This window comes from Mercurialis annua, linkage group LG2, assembly GCF_937616625.2.
Source record: "Mercurialis annua linkage group LG2, ddMerAnnu1.2, whole genome shotgun sequence".
Classification (NCBI taxonomy): Eukaryota; Viridiplantae; Streptophyta; class Magnoliopsida; order Malpighiales; family Euphorbiaceae; genus Mercurialis; species Mercurialis annua.
Genome location: NC_065571.1, coordinates 44789177 through 44803692, shown reverse-complemented (window position 1 = coordinate 44803692; position 14516 = coordinate 44789177). Strand labels below are relative to the sequence as shown.

At 34.2% G+C, this 14516-nt stretch overlaps 2 protein-coding genes across 4 annotated transcripts; one reads left to right on the top strand and one right to left on the bottom strand.

Moving 5' to 3' along the window:
* Positions 1–271: 271 nt before the first annotated feature.
* Positions 272–9898, bottom strand: LOC126667534 (ion channel CASTOR-like). Of its 3 annotated transcripts, none has more exons than XM_050360524.2 (11): positions 9369–9895; positions 8663–9280; positions 8338–8520; positions 6456–6515; positions 6170–6373; positions 5750–5998; positions 4422–4520; positions 3881–4075; positions 3426–3518; positions 1447–1713; positions 272–787 (listed from the first exon to the last, which is right to left on the bottom strand). In XM_050360524.2, exons 1-11 carry the CDS (start codon positions 9789–9791, stop codon positions 569–571), a joined length of 2610 nt encoding a protein of 869 aa, XP_050216481.1. In that variant the 5' UTR covers positions 9792–9895; the 3' UTR covers positions 272–568. The 3 variants fall into 3 exon arrangements, with proteins under 3 accessions (XP_050216481.1, XP_050216480.1, XP_050216482.1); XM_050360523.2 differs by lacking the exon at positions 4422–4520 and adding an exon at positions 4264–4362; XM_050360525.2 differs by lacking the exons at positions 272–787; positions 4422–4520 and adding exons at positions 3296–3342; positions 4264–4362 and having other exon boundaries at positions 1488–1713; positions 9369–9898.
* Positions 9899–11357: 1459 nt separating this feature from the next.
* On the top strand, positions 11358–14167 carry LOC126667539 (protein LURP-one-related 7). Its single transcript, XM_050360530.2, has 3 exons — positions 11358–11699; positions 12970–13182; positions 13918–14167. Exons 1-3 carry the CDS (start codon positions 11469–11471, stop codon positions 14041–14043), a joined length of 570 nt encoding a protein of 189 aa, XP_050216487.1. The 5' UTR covers positions 11358–11468; the 3' UTR covers positions 14044–14167.
* The last annotated feature ends 349 nt before the right edge of the window (positions 14168–14516 follow it).

Below are 14516 nucleotides of genomic sequence, written 5' to 3'. Positions count from 1 at the left end.
ATTGGATTTAGTTTGATATATTTTAAAAGATTATACATCTGATTCGATTCAAAAAAATTTCAAACAAATAAAATTTTAATTTTATTCGGTCTAAATGTGCACCCCTGGTGATCGGTAAGTAACTGAAGCATCATTGGTGATGTCAATTGCACTTCACTGTGAACAAATATATATGTACATTGGAATATAAATTATTTAGTACATAAATAATTTAGCAATAGATCCAACAAATAACATACTAAAATGAAAAATAACATAAAAAAAACTTACGTAATTCGGTAATTAAACTTACATTCATAGATCAAAGAATCCGAATCATCCATTAATTGTCAAAATGGGTATAAAATTGGTTAAATTGTTTAAAAAAACATTCTATAGAATTGCTATTGACAAGGTTCAAGTGTGGATCTGTAAACTTGCTATCGATAGCAAGCTATATGTACATTTGAGGTGCTTGTATATGACCGAGTATGGTATTCCGAATCCTGTACTCTGATGGCTGATGACCTTTAGGAATTTATATATTCTGTCACCCTTTCAAGAATTTGTAATTTCTGTTCACATATGTTCATTCCTTCTCCGCAATTACCACAAAAACATCTTTCAATGACCACTTTCTTCTCTCATTTTTGGCTGGTGGATTGATGACGGCTCTTTCAGCGTTAGCTAATCGATAACCGATGACAATCTCTCTCCTCTGCCTGGCTCGTAACATTATTTCATAGAAGCTTAAATCGTCACCTTCACGAAGATAGAGAGATGCTTGCCTTATATGCATCTCATTTCCCTGAAAAAATTTATAAACAAAATAGAAAATTCATGAGAAATTGGCTCCATTACAATGTAATTTGCTATGTTGGTCATAAATACAGAGAAAAACTAATAATTTTGACCCCTAATAAGTTGAAAAGAATCAAATAGGCGGGTAATTGATCCTGAAGGTCACTGAAGTTTCAAGTTTTTTCATTTCAGTCACTGAACTATTATTTTTTTCTTTTTAATCACTGAACTTTCAATATTTTTCATTTTAATATTTTCCGGCCAAAAATGCTTAGGTGGCGGTCAGAATATATTTTTTTCATCTAAAAACTTGCCATGTATGCATAATTTGACCTAAAAACTCATTATCAAAGTGAAATTATGTATGTGTGATAAATTTTCAAAGTAAAACTAGCAAAATCCGGTTGCCACATGTCAACTTCCGGCTGCCACCTAAGCATTTTTGGCCGAAAATACCAAAATGAAAAAAAATTAAAGTTCAATGATCAAAATGAAAAAAAAAATAGTTTAGTGACTCAAATGAAAAAACTTGAAACTTCAGTGATGGTCAGGATCAATTACCCCAAATAGGCATTGGCATTGGCATTGGCATGCAAATTAACAGAAAGATTATTGCACACATGTATTCAAATGAACTATCTATGAATTTCACTTAAGAAACATTACCTCCTCCGCGAAGAGCTCTTCCAGTACATCATTTATTTGACGATCCTCTGCAACCATGGCTAATGCCATGCTGACAAGCTCATTTGATAAAACATAATCGCTGATTTTTGACATGGATAGTAAATTTTTCGTCCTAGGGTCGAGAATTTCACTGATTATAACAGATTTATCAGAAGCTTGTTGCATCTCTCCTATCCAAGAGCCTTGTGAGAAGCCTCCTCTCTCAATTTGGGTTACCATAGCTTCTCTATAAGGAAGACGCTTTGCCTGCACAGACGGTGCAAAACAATCAGAAAATATGTGCATGCAAAGGATGTAGTAGTAAATGTCAAAAACAAGCAAACAGATAGAATCTCCTTAGTCGTTACCATTTTCTGTCAAGTTCAATCAAAAATTTCAAACATATATTCTCGTCCAACTAAATAAAAAATATCACAGACAAGAATATAGATTTCCATGTAACCGAACACATTTCCTATGTTAAACTGAATGAAAACATGACCCGTATGATGCTTAAGACAAGAAAAGTATTTAATATGGATTTTGAAGTGTTTGCCTTTTGAAATAATAACGTTTTGGTCAGATCTACACACGAGAACTTATCTAAAGTTCAAGCGGTAAATCATAAAACACTTCAAACTATCATCAGCAAAATGTCAACACAACTTGCCAAATAAATGTCCTTTTGAGCATGTTCTGTCAATCCACTTGAGTCTGGTATTTAGTTTATGAGAACTGTAACTGAAAATACTTTCATGTCATCCTTAACACTTAACACACCGGTTAACCTTTCATAGATATCTTTAAGGAAAACTATTAACTAATTCCGGTGTAAGATATCTTTTTCCATCAACAGACACCATTAGCACATATTTGCCTTGTTACTTCTCCATGAATTTCCTATTAAGAAAGGCTCCATGAACCACTTTCCAGACCTAAAATCAAATAAGTTAATAGCACCCTAACCATATATGTTACTGCAATACATCGTTCTTGTTCCAAAAGAAAGTTTAAACATGTTCCTTCTCTAATTTTTTATCATTCCATTTGACTTCTGTCATTTTCTCCCAATTGGTTGCTAGTCTAGCCAATCATGTCATCCCTATGTCTTCATGTCACTAAACTGCAATAGGAATTCCATTAAGAACACATATTTCTTTTACTTCCAATTTTTGTAAAGCTGCTATAACCTCCGATACCCTGATCTTAAAGCGTAGTGGGTATCACTTTCTTCTGCATAACATTTTGTCAATATAACTATCAATTATAGGTTTATCAAAATGACCCCATTTCGTAATTTCTTGCATTTGCTATCAGAACACTACGGTCTTCCATGCACCAAATTCGATATATGTCTTAGCATTTATTTCCTTTATCGACAAAAATTTGTTGGTAGGCATACTTATTCTAAGAATTATGCGACTCTGTAACATTCTTGTCTGGCCTCGATAGCTCCACATACGGGTTAGTTTCTTTTGAGTCTTTTTCACAACTTTCTAACACACCCCAAACTTCCACAGCGACCTTTTTTAATTTTGCAACTATCTCTATCATATGGAAATTTCATCCATGTCAAAGACATGTTATTATTTAAGTTATATGGATGTTTACAAGCTGTATTAATATGCTATAACACAAAAATGGGCATATATGATTTACTAGTCAGTATGTTTGCCTGTCTATGGTCTAAGTCTATTCAGCCATAAGTTACAGGTCAGAATATAAAGTTTTACATGTAGAGTAGATACATGAGACAAACTTCATAGATACATCCCATGTGTAAAGGAACAAACATATTAAAAGGGCACAAGTACACGTTAATCAACATTGCAGTGACAAGAACGCTTACTGTAACAAGAAGCTTCTTATTACAACATATCATGTAGGAAGAGCAAACTGCAAGATAAAGTATCCAAGTGAATCCTAGTCCACGACTCCACAGACCCAATTTTAGTGAGTGAAAGAGAAAATCAAAGCACCTGAATATCACGAATCAATAATAATGTAGCAAGAGATCTGGAGTCAGCTTGAATAGCAGAATCTTCCACTGATTCGTCAGCCAAAATTAAGATCTACAAAACCAAAGACATCAAAATCTGGTTAGCAAAGAAATGACAAGACGTGTGTGTAATATTTAATTCTGACAATCATCATATATAACCACAGGCTACCAAATCTTCCATTTTGTGTGTTAAAGTGGAGAATCCCACATTGGTTGTGTGTATGAGTGAACATGTATATATTGGTTGGGCACCTCCACTTAAGACTTGCTGCTCCGCCTGGTCACGCTACGCGTAAGGGGGAGCGTTAAAGTGGGAAATCCCACATTGGTTGTGTGTGAGTGGACATGTGTTTATATATTGGTGGGGCACCTCCACTTAACACCAATTGGTTTTAAGATGAAATCTAACATTGTGAAACTGATGCAACTCACCGAGTCAAAAGATTCCAAGGGAAGGCTCTCCAGATGACGCCGTATAACAGCATTTCCCTCTCTATTTACTAATGTTATATTCACCAACCTGCCAATATCCAGTCCACCATCAATAAGCTTTTTTTCCCTTTCATTTTCAAGAACATCATTGAACATCCAGAGCTCTGAACCATGAGCAAGAGAGGCATCCAATACCTAACAAACATAAATCAGATCTTGTGACCTATCAAAAAATATGTATAAAGCAAAGTTAAGGGATAGGCAACGCTATTGCAACAGAGTCAAAATTAAGTCAAACAGGAAGGAATGGTCTAATTTCTACAACCATTTCGCTGCACCAAAGAAATGCTGGGAGTATGATTGCAAAATCCTGGTAACATTACCATAATCATATCTTCCATATCTCGTCGCCAACCACAAAGAAGTATCCTTTCTGTAGACTTTGGAACAATGAAGTCTTTGGGTAGACTTCCTCTCCATACCTGCAGCATTCAGGTGCAGGAAAAGAAAAAGAATTAGGGGCTTCATAGAAAGAACTTACCACAATCATATCATCTATGTCTCTCCTCCATCCACAAAGAAGAATCTTCTGTGGCTTTCTTGCTGGTCGAGATATGTGAATGAGTGATGCTTCTTTAACCTGAATGATGAAATTATTATACTATGTAAGCTTTTAACTTTGTATGGCCACTTAAATTCCACTGAAGGCACCACCATAATGTGCACAAACTGGAACATGTTCCTGTACCATGTCTGACTTCCCTGAGTGTAACTCACCGTATCTTTCTCTATTCTTTCCCTTTCTCCTTTTTTTATATTATTTCACCCATTTAAAACATATCCAAAAGAGAAAATTAGATTCTTCTATTGTATATTATCCTAAAATAATTTATAACAGCCATCTACAAGGAGAGCCACAGTGCAAGTCCAAAGCATCGCAATGTAATTTAACACATCTCATGGAATAGAAAACACATACATGGGTAACGGACATCAAAGTTTAAGCATGTAGAAGCAACAGCATAATTCATATTTTCCCGACAATAGATACTTGACAACCCAATGCAGATAACGGTACAAGCATGCATTATACTGTGTGCACGAGTGTTTGTGGGGAAGAGAGTGAATCTGATGACCTCAAAGGCTCAAACAATTTATACAGGTTTACATGACTGATGACTGGTAAACCTCATTAATGCAGTAAAAGCATGCACATGTTATATGTCAGCAGTGGCTAATAACCTCAATCCATGATTAGAAGAGAAAGAGAGACTATCTGATGACAATTGTACTGTTTTACAGGACCGGTAGGCCTCATTAATACAATGCAGTAAAAGCATGCATATGTTCACGTCAGCATGACTAAAAAACCTCAATCCTTGACCAGAGGAACCAGGAAAATCATTATAGATTAATTTCCTTTATGAGAAAAAAAATTCCAAATTGCATAGAATGGGGATACATTTTGATCCCAGTGCATAAACTGATTGCTTAATCCCAAGGAGATAGTGAAGTACAAACCTTGGGTGTACTTGCCTGAGACCTGATCAAATGCTTATAACTAGATCAAATAAAGCGAGATAGAACTTGGGTTTGGTTCTCTCCTTATAGCTATCAACTTTGACTAACTACTAGATGTGCAGATTCATTCGCTGCTTTCTTTTATTGGGTGGGTAAGGCATAGGTGATGCTAATGCATGTCTACATTGAACTTAGAGAACCTCGTTCCTACAGGTATAATTGTGTTTCTTTAGCCTAGGACAAGCCTCCCACCATGCATACCCCACATAGGAACACAAGACAAAGAGAGTAAGCTCGAATAAAAAAAAATCTTTGAATCTTGATTTTCTAAAAGAAAAATGGAAGCACCATTGGTAATGTTGCAGGAGCATATGTGTCGTCATCTTCTGCTATAACCAGCACTTCATCACCTTCTTGCAGAACATACGTGTCATCAGGGTTCAATATAATCCTACCACCACAGGATGCGACCTTGACCCCACAAGGTATGGCATCAGGGAAACTGATTAACACATCCTCAAACTGCATCCCATCCAACTGTGTCCATCTTTTGATGTAAAACTCACAATTCTCAAATCCAAGGATATCTTCCCAAATCTGTCATAGCAGTCTTTAACCATCAGAAGTAGAAAGGTGATAGCCAAAAAAAAAAGAATTTTCTAAGACAATAATGAAAGAGAATTGCTTTCTAGCAACGAAATCAACCAAAAACATGACCCCATAATTTTAGTAAAATGCAGTTAGAGTACTAGACTTTCCAGAATTGACCTGTGCAAGTCCTGGCTGCCGAGCACATTGAATCATTAAGCGGCCAATGACATCGTGAGCTACAACAGTTTCAACAAGATCTCCGCCAACAAGTTTTACAAGGACCTCATTATCCAGGTCACTGAGTTCAACCACAATGTGCCCTCTCAGCCCTTCTTTGACTCCTGTTAGACTTAAAACTGTTCTCAATGCACGAGCATCACTCTGAAACAAACAATGAAGGAGTTAACAACCATCACCTTTTTATGTTCTAAAGGAGCACATCAATCCCTTCATTCAAGCAGACCTGGTCAGCATTTCCATCTTCAGCAAGGACAATAACTGCACGGGACTTAGAGACAGATACCTGAAAACTTTAATAATATTAGTAAACCAAGAAGGGCAAGGAAACAGAATTACAATGTCATCATAAAGTAGATAAATTTGTGACATGTAAGCACATTGTATCAGCTAAAAGAATAAGATATCAGCTGTAACGACTGTATGGGTACATTGATAAAATATGCCAATTTAAGGAGAGAGAAGAATAATTAGCATATATAATTGTGCTGATCATCAAAGCGGGCATGATATTAAGAAATATATATATATATATATATATATATACTAGTTTCGCATTACGTGCTATGCACGTGGCTCGTAACGTAACAGGTCAATGAACATATTAGTAAATTTATTATAATTATATCAATTTTTTATTTATAATTAATTTAAATAAGTTAAGAATTTTTGTGAAAGTAAATATAATACATTCGGTAATTAAATTTGTTCCATACTGAATTTATTCTTCTTTTGGTTTTATAATAACCATAATTAAATAATTAACTTAATTTTATTAATAATATCTTTAAAAATAATAAGATAGAAATTTAAATAATAATATATTGACCAAATACAGTATTTTAATTTTGTAGTTCAATCAAACTAAAAGATAGGTATTCCTACTAATTTGGAGACAATTTAGTTATTTTTTACATATTCAAACTAAATTGAAGATAAATTAGCTACCTATTCTAATTAGGACTATAATTACAATAGTGATTAATTAAATAACTAATTAGGTAATGACTATAAAACCTTTATTTAATACTAAACTGAAAAGAATTATTCGGTAAATTTGCATGTCCCCCCCATCCGTGCTTTTATATATAGTATAGATATAGACATAGTTATTAAATGCGAAAGGCGACCCAAGGCGACAAGGGTCAAAAAGCCTGAGGCGCAAGGCGTGGGGCGAGGCGAAAGCCTTTTGGAGAAAAGGCGAATAATTAATATATATATATATATATATATATATATTAATTATATATATGTAAACCCTAAGCATTTAAAAAAAAAATCAAATATAATTCAAAAGTTCAAAAGTACTAATCAAATTATTAAAGTCTAAGTTAAAAGATAACTAATTATCAATGCAATAATGGCTTTGAAAAAGAAAGGACCCGTTGAAGAAGAAAAGAGAGTCTTTGCGTGAAGAAGAAGAATTGGAATATGTATGGTTGAATCTAGTATTACACTTATACTAGGTTAAAATATTAGAAAAATAGGTTAAAAAGGTGGCCCAGCAGCTTTTTTAAATGTGTTTAGGGCGTAATTACACTTAAAAAGCCCATAAAAACAGATTAGCATTTAATTTTTTTAAAAAAAAAACACTAAACAGCCCTGAAATCACAGAGGCGAGCGCCTCTGGCCTCTCGCCTCCCAACTGAGGCGGCAAAGGCGGTCGCCTTTGCGACATCGCCCGCCTTTGGCCATGTGAGGCGACTCAGCCCTCGCCTGAGTCGCCGCCTCAGGCGCGTCTTTAATAACTATGGATATAGATATATATATATATATATATATATATATATATATATATATATATATATATATATATATATATATATATATATATATATATAAGCTACAAGTTGCATCACTCTACCGAAAACTAGCTGCAGAGAGAACAGAACTTGAGATCATCTGGACAACTTGAAATAAGATTTGATAACCCCTATCTGAAAAAAGTAAACATGAATTCAAGCTACTTGACAGCCTATAGCATTTCATATATCAGTTCATTCAAGTTCAGCCATTCTTGTAGGTAAAATAATTTCTAGAAATTTTTCCGGGGAAGGGAATATACCAATGCATTATGATACAGGAGCATATAGCGAAATGATACATACCTTTTTGAGGTCAGCAAGAATCAGTGGACTTCCACTTCTGCATATGACTTTAGTTCCTTTAAAGTCAAACTCCATTTTACCAATGTCCATTTCCATCTCTTCTTTATCTCGTTCAGCCATCACTACCACAATCCCTCCACCCAAACTCTCATTGGCTATAGCTAGTTGATTCAGCAGCGAACCCTGGTTTGACAACAAAATAGTTAGCGAGTCAATGAAAAAATACCAAAAGGATGCCCCAAGTTCTAAATTTATTCATGTGTATCTCCAACTGATAGAACCCCACCGATAATGACATTGATCAACCACAGAATCAGAGGCTCACCAGTTTATCACTCCATCCAAGAATCAGGGTATGCTTTTGCTCAACTACCTCACTTTTTCCCTTCCTCAAGGAATCAAACTTCTCAGATATCGCATCAGACACAAGGCCAAGCATCATAGCAAAAATAAGCATCCCACCAAAGCTAATAGAAACAGAAACCAGCCTCGGACCAATACCTTCAGAATTAGCATGGTTTCCGGAATCCGCCACGTAGGTCCAAGATAACCAAAGAGAATCAGCTAAACCATCATCAGTCACACCAAACAGCGCTAACCCGCCAAGACATATAAGTAGCAAAGTAGCAACCAACAAAGCTAGTGGCTTTGCATACGGATGGACAGATAAAAACACATCCACTCTGTATTCAATCAGTTTGTCTAACGAAACTTTCTCGGAAATATTATCGGATGATCTCGATTTCGCCGATACAAGATCAATGTACTTGAGACCCAAAACAGGTATTGATAACAGTATAATTGAAGATACAAGAGCCAAATGTTTTAATCCATTACTGTAATACTGATCACCAAAATCAAATGAAATTGAATCGATATTATCTATATCATTAACTAACAAACCGCAAGCTTGTAATCTAACATTCAGGTTTGTAATTTGGTCCTGCAAGCATAATATGAACAAGAGACTCCATCAATAACAAAACTAAGAAATGTGAGGACCAATTTGAAATTAGAGTAAAATTGTTGACCTGTAAGTCAAAGACTTGATTGTGCAAAGAGAAGTTCTTATGTACTAAAGAAGCAAGAGTAGTGACAATAACCGCTGCTGATAAAGCAATCTGCCAACGGACTCTAATCCGTTGACCGGAGAATCCGAAAATGGTGTGACTGGAGGCGGAGGAGGTGTTGTCGGCGGAGGAGGAGGAGTTAAAGTTCCTTGCGGAAACGACATCGTTGGGTTGTTGTTTGTCGGGACGGCGGGAGAAGTCAAAACGACGTCGGAGGCGGGGATATTTGAGGTCGGGGGAAGTGGAGGGGGGGCGGAGTTTGGAATCGGAGGAGAAGCGGCGACGGTGGTTGGAGGAAGGGGGAGGTGGATAGGGATGATGGATGAAAGATGGAGAGGGGAAGAACCAGTCCCTGCTTGATGAGTCTTGCTGCTCAAGGGACATTCTTTTCTTCTTTTTTTTGATTAAAAGTGAAGGGGATCGGTTAGTAGTAGTGATTAGTGTTAATTGCTGTCAAATGAATGATTAATTTTGTTCTTTCTTTTCTCACTTTTGCCTCCTCAATTTTAAGACAAAACGAACCTTTAGTTATAAATATTTATTTCATTCAGACATAGATGATTTGTTAACAAGGACGATACTACGACTCCGAAGGGTCTATTTTCGGTTCGGATATTTAAAAAAATCAAACCATTATAAGAAAACGACGGTTTAATGTAACTAGCACTTGTAAGAGCGGTTTTAACCGCCGCTACAAAGAAAACATCTGTATTTTATTAAATTTACTTCCCCCATTTGCCACTGCTTGTTAAGTAGAGTATAATAATCTCTCTAATGTATGTTTCAGGCAGTATTCGGTTTTATATCCAAATTACCCGATTGAATCAAATCAAAATTTTAATCTAGTTTGGTTTCGGTTTGGTTATAGTTAAAAAAATTAGGCCCCCTTTGAAATGAATGAATTCCTTAAAAAAAGTTGGAATTCATTTATAATTCCAATTTTTGATGTTTGGAATGAATGAATGGACAAATTATGTTATACTTGCTATTATTAAAAATACATTATTTTATATATACTAGTTTTGCATTACGTGCTATGCACGTGGCTCGTAACGTAACTCTTCAATGTACATATTAGTAAATTTATTATAATTATATCAATTTTTTATTTATAATTAATATTAAATTAATTAAGAATTTTTGTAAAAATAAATATAATATATTTAGTTATTAATTTTTTTTCATACTGAATTTATCTTTCTTTTGGTTTTATAATGAACATAATTAAATAATTAACTTAATTTTATTAATAATATCTTTAAAAATAATAAGATAGAAATTTAAATAATAATATGTTGACCAAATACAGTATTTTAATTTTATAGTTAAATCAAACTAAAAGATGGCATTCCTATTAATTTGGAAAGAATTTAGTTATTTTTTACATACTAAAAACTAAATTGGAGATAATTTAGCTACCTATTCTAATTAGGATTTTAATTACAGTAGTGATTAATTAAATAACTAATTAGTTAATGACTATAAAACCTTTATTTAGTAATGAACTGAAAAGGATTATTCAGTAAATTTGCATGTCCCCCCCCCCATCCGTGCTTTTATATATAGTATAGATATGTTAATTTTTAATATTATTAATATTATTAATTTTGATTGTTTTTATGTAATATAGTATATACTAAATTTATATTATAGAGCAAATATAGTTAGTTATTTTTAGCATATAATAAATTTTAGTAGTATTTTAGTTAATTTTTAGTGTTTAGTGAAATGGTTATAAGGTTAATTTAGGGATAGATTAAAAAGAATTGAATTCTAACTCAAACATAAATATGCAGAATTTATTTTAATTGTATAGTTTACAGTTTTTCATTCCAAACAGTAGTAAAAAGAACAAAGGGGGCCTTAGCTAATTTAGTTTGGTTTGGTTTAAAAATATCTTGATTTTGGTTAATTGGGTTTTGATTAGGTAACCGAACCACAGAGACACACACCAGACCAGAGTGGTTTATTGTTGGGGCGTGCAATAAAAGAGCTGGCAAATTGCATCAGATTCTCCTTTTCACCTACAAAACTGAATATGATTTGTCAAGTTTTGTCCTAATGAGCACGACGTCGGCTCCTGTTTATCCAGCTGCTGCGCAAATACCGGTAGACTTGTTTGTATCGAAGAAATATCCTGGACTGAGTCGCCGCGGACTTGGATTTGCCGATTCTTTGGGGAATTTACTCTTCCGAGTGGATCGTATCTCGCCATCTTCTTCTTCATCTTACAAGTGGGTAGTTGTTGATCATTCTTCAGGAAATCCCCTCTTCTGCATACTTCGTCAACATGTAAGTAATTCATTTATTACGGCCAATTCTGCTAATTACTTCAAGATTATGTCAATTCTTGATCAAAGTTTTAGAACACCTAACCAGTCACCATAGTTAAAAATAGTAACTACAAGTTATGAGATATTAGGTTTGATCATAATATAAATGTTGATTAACATGCACATAACTAAGTTATGCAGAATTTAATTTGTCAAATCTTGGAAAAATTGGCCTTACTAAACACATAAATCCGACCTCAGTCATCCGAATTTCATTTTACTACAGCTAACACTGTTTAAGTCGCCACCATACGTTCTCACTAACGGGTCAAGTTGAGAAGGTCTGAAAAGGATCCAACACTCATTTATTAATTGTTCTTCAATAGTCTCATTTTTCCAAAGATCTCGCTTGTCCTGCCGTAAATGGCGCACCGTGATGTCATTTCCCATTGACATGAAATAGATGAACTAAGACAATGTCATCGACTTGGGAATCCTTGACGGATATCTCCTTTTTCTGTGGTTCCATCTCTTGTGTAGTTTGTTGACCTTCAGTGCTTGAGCTAGATGGCTGCATACCCAAGTCACTTGTGACTTGTGAGTCCACTGTACTCGCTACCGCCATGTTCTTGGCTTTCTTGTGCCATCTTTCTCAATTTTATCAAGTCTTCCTTGTATTTGCTGATTAAGGTAAGGAGATCCCTTGAACAGGGGAAGCATTTGTTGTGTAATAAATTAATAGTAGTTTAGCAATAAAGGTTCATTTCGTCCTATTAATTGGGGATAGAAGATCGAAAGATTTTAAGTTTGTGCTTTTGGACCAAAAATTATCCACAGCGTGTCATCTACTAAGTGGGTGGGTCATGATTAGTCTAATTGTCCCCTCTTATGTATTTGTCCTCAGGATGTGTTAGAATCTTTTTCTGTCTGTTCTTGTTTTATGTTAGTAACTAGTTCAACTGATTAAGGTAAGAACCCATATTCAATACTCAATTAGTTCAGCTGGTTAATGATTACTTTGATCTCGTCAGTTCTGATTTTGAACAGCTCATTAATTATAAATAGCAACGTATTTGGAACACATCTAATTATCAGGCTAAGTTAAGGCACTATTTGGAAGAAATCTTGATTTCTTGATGATCATGTCAATTTTGGCATGATTTTCATTCTTTTCAGAGCTTTTCCTTTCAATTTTTTGAAAATAGAAGAGTTTAATTGCGGCAGCCATAAGGTTTTAATTCCGCAAACAACAGGCTAAAAAGAAGTAATATTGTTAATTTTGGTTGTAGAATGGATCTTGGCATGGTTTCAAGGAGGATGGTGAAGGAAAAAACAAGATGATATTCAGAGTGCAAAGAACATTGAATAGATTATTTACAACTGAGCTAGAAGTCTTTCTAGTCAAAGACGATTCTGGAGAATCAACCTGTGACTTTAAGGTTAAAGGCTGCCCCGCCCGGAGATCATGCACTATCTTTGGAGGCAAAGACATTATAGCTCAGGTATAATCAGTATGGCTGCATTCAACTTAAATTACTTTAAAGTTAAACAAACATTATCATCATCTTTTGGGCTTGGAGGCATTCTTTCCTTTCTTTCTTTTTTTGTCAGCGTTGATTTCGTTTCCTTCGTAATTTGCGAAAGTAGGTTGCAGCAAATACCAGTTTTAACATTGATTTATAAGTGGTGATCACTTATGAACTACCGACCTCTGTTTAACTGTATTTCAAGCTTTCATTGCTTACGGAAGTAGCTCTTTTTACTCGTATCTATCGATTCTATCCGACTTTTTGTTTTATTCTTGATAGACCTGCTTGCACCATGTCTAACTCCTCAGTGCAATTAATATTTTTTGTTCTAAACCAAAAGGCTCAAGTCAGAAACAGCGAGAATAAAAGTTGATCTACTTATATTAGTTGTCCCCTGGGACATGAAAGTTTCGAGTGCTAAACCAATTTTGTTCTCTTGCTTTCTTTCAATTGAGCTTTTCGCTCCTATTTTTATATGAATTTTGCAGTTGTTTTGTTGTGTATCGACTGCTTCTTGTACTAGCTATAACGGCGGAGTATAAATATTCCTAATTTCGATATTTTTCTTATATTATCCTTTTCTGTAATGTAATTATAAAAATAGTTCACTTTAGGTAGCATTAGTGTATTCATCTCTCCTTTTGGCCTTTTCTCATTCAACACATTATCTTTGTTTCTAATAAATTGTATTATGTGCATTTTATGCAGACTAGTCTCATGTACAAGCTTAACCAGATTTTGGCTCGAAGGAGTAGATTTCGGCTAACCATATTTCCGGGATATACGGATCATGCTCTCGTTGTAGCTTTGGTTGTGATATTCCTAGATAGATAAAATTGATTGAACTAATAGAAATGGTTTCAATTACAAGCCATCTGATTTTGCATATGTATCATTGTCCTCATGCATCTTACATCTTTTCTAATAGAAATATGTGCAACTAATTTAAAATCTTCAAGCTGTAACTTTACTTGGGTTGAGTTGCATTTTTACGAAATAATTTTGTTTATCAAAGTTAAAAAGAAGAAGAAGAAGAAGAATCTAGATTTGTCAATTATTTTACGATTTGGTACCTATTAACACGATAAGAATTAATGCATGAAATTATAATTAAGCAATAAAATAGTGAGTAGACTATAGATTTAATAAGAATTAATTATTAATTACCAATGAAATTAGAAGAAATTTAAAAATGATTGATAATTAAAAAAATTAATATTATTATTATTTCACATATATTCAGTAAATGTATATTAAAATAATATTATTATATCATTAATATTATTATATCACATATATTCAGTAAA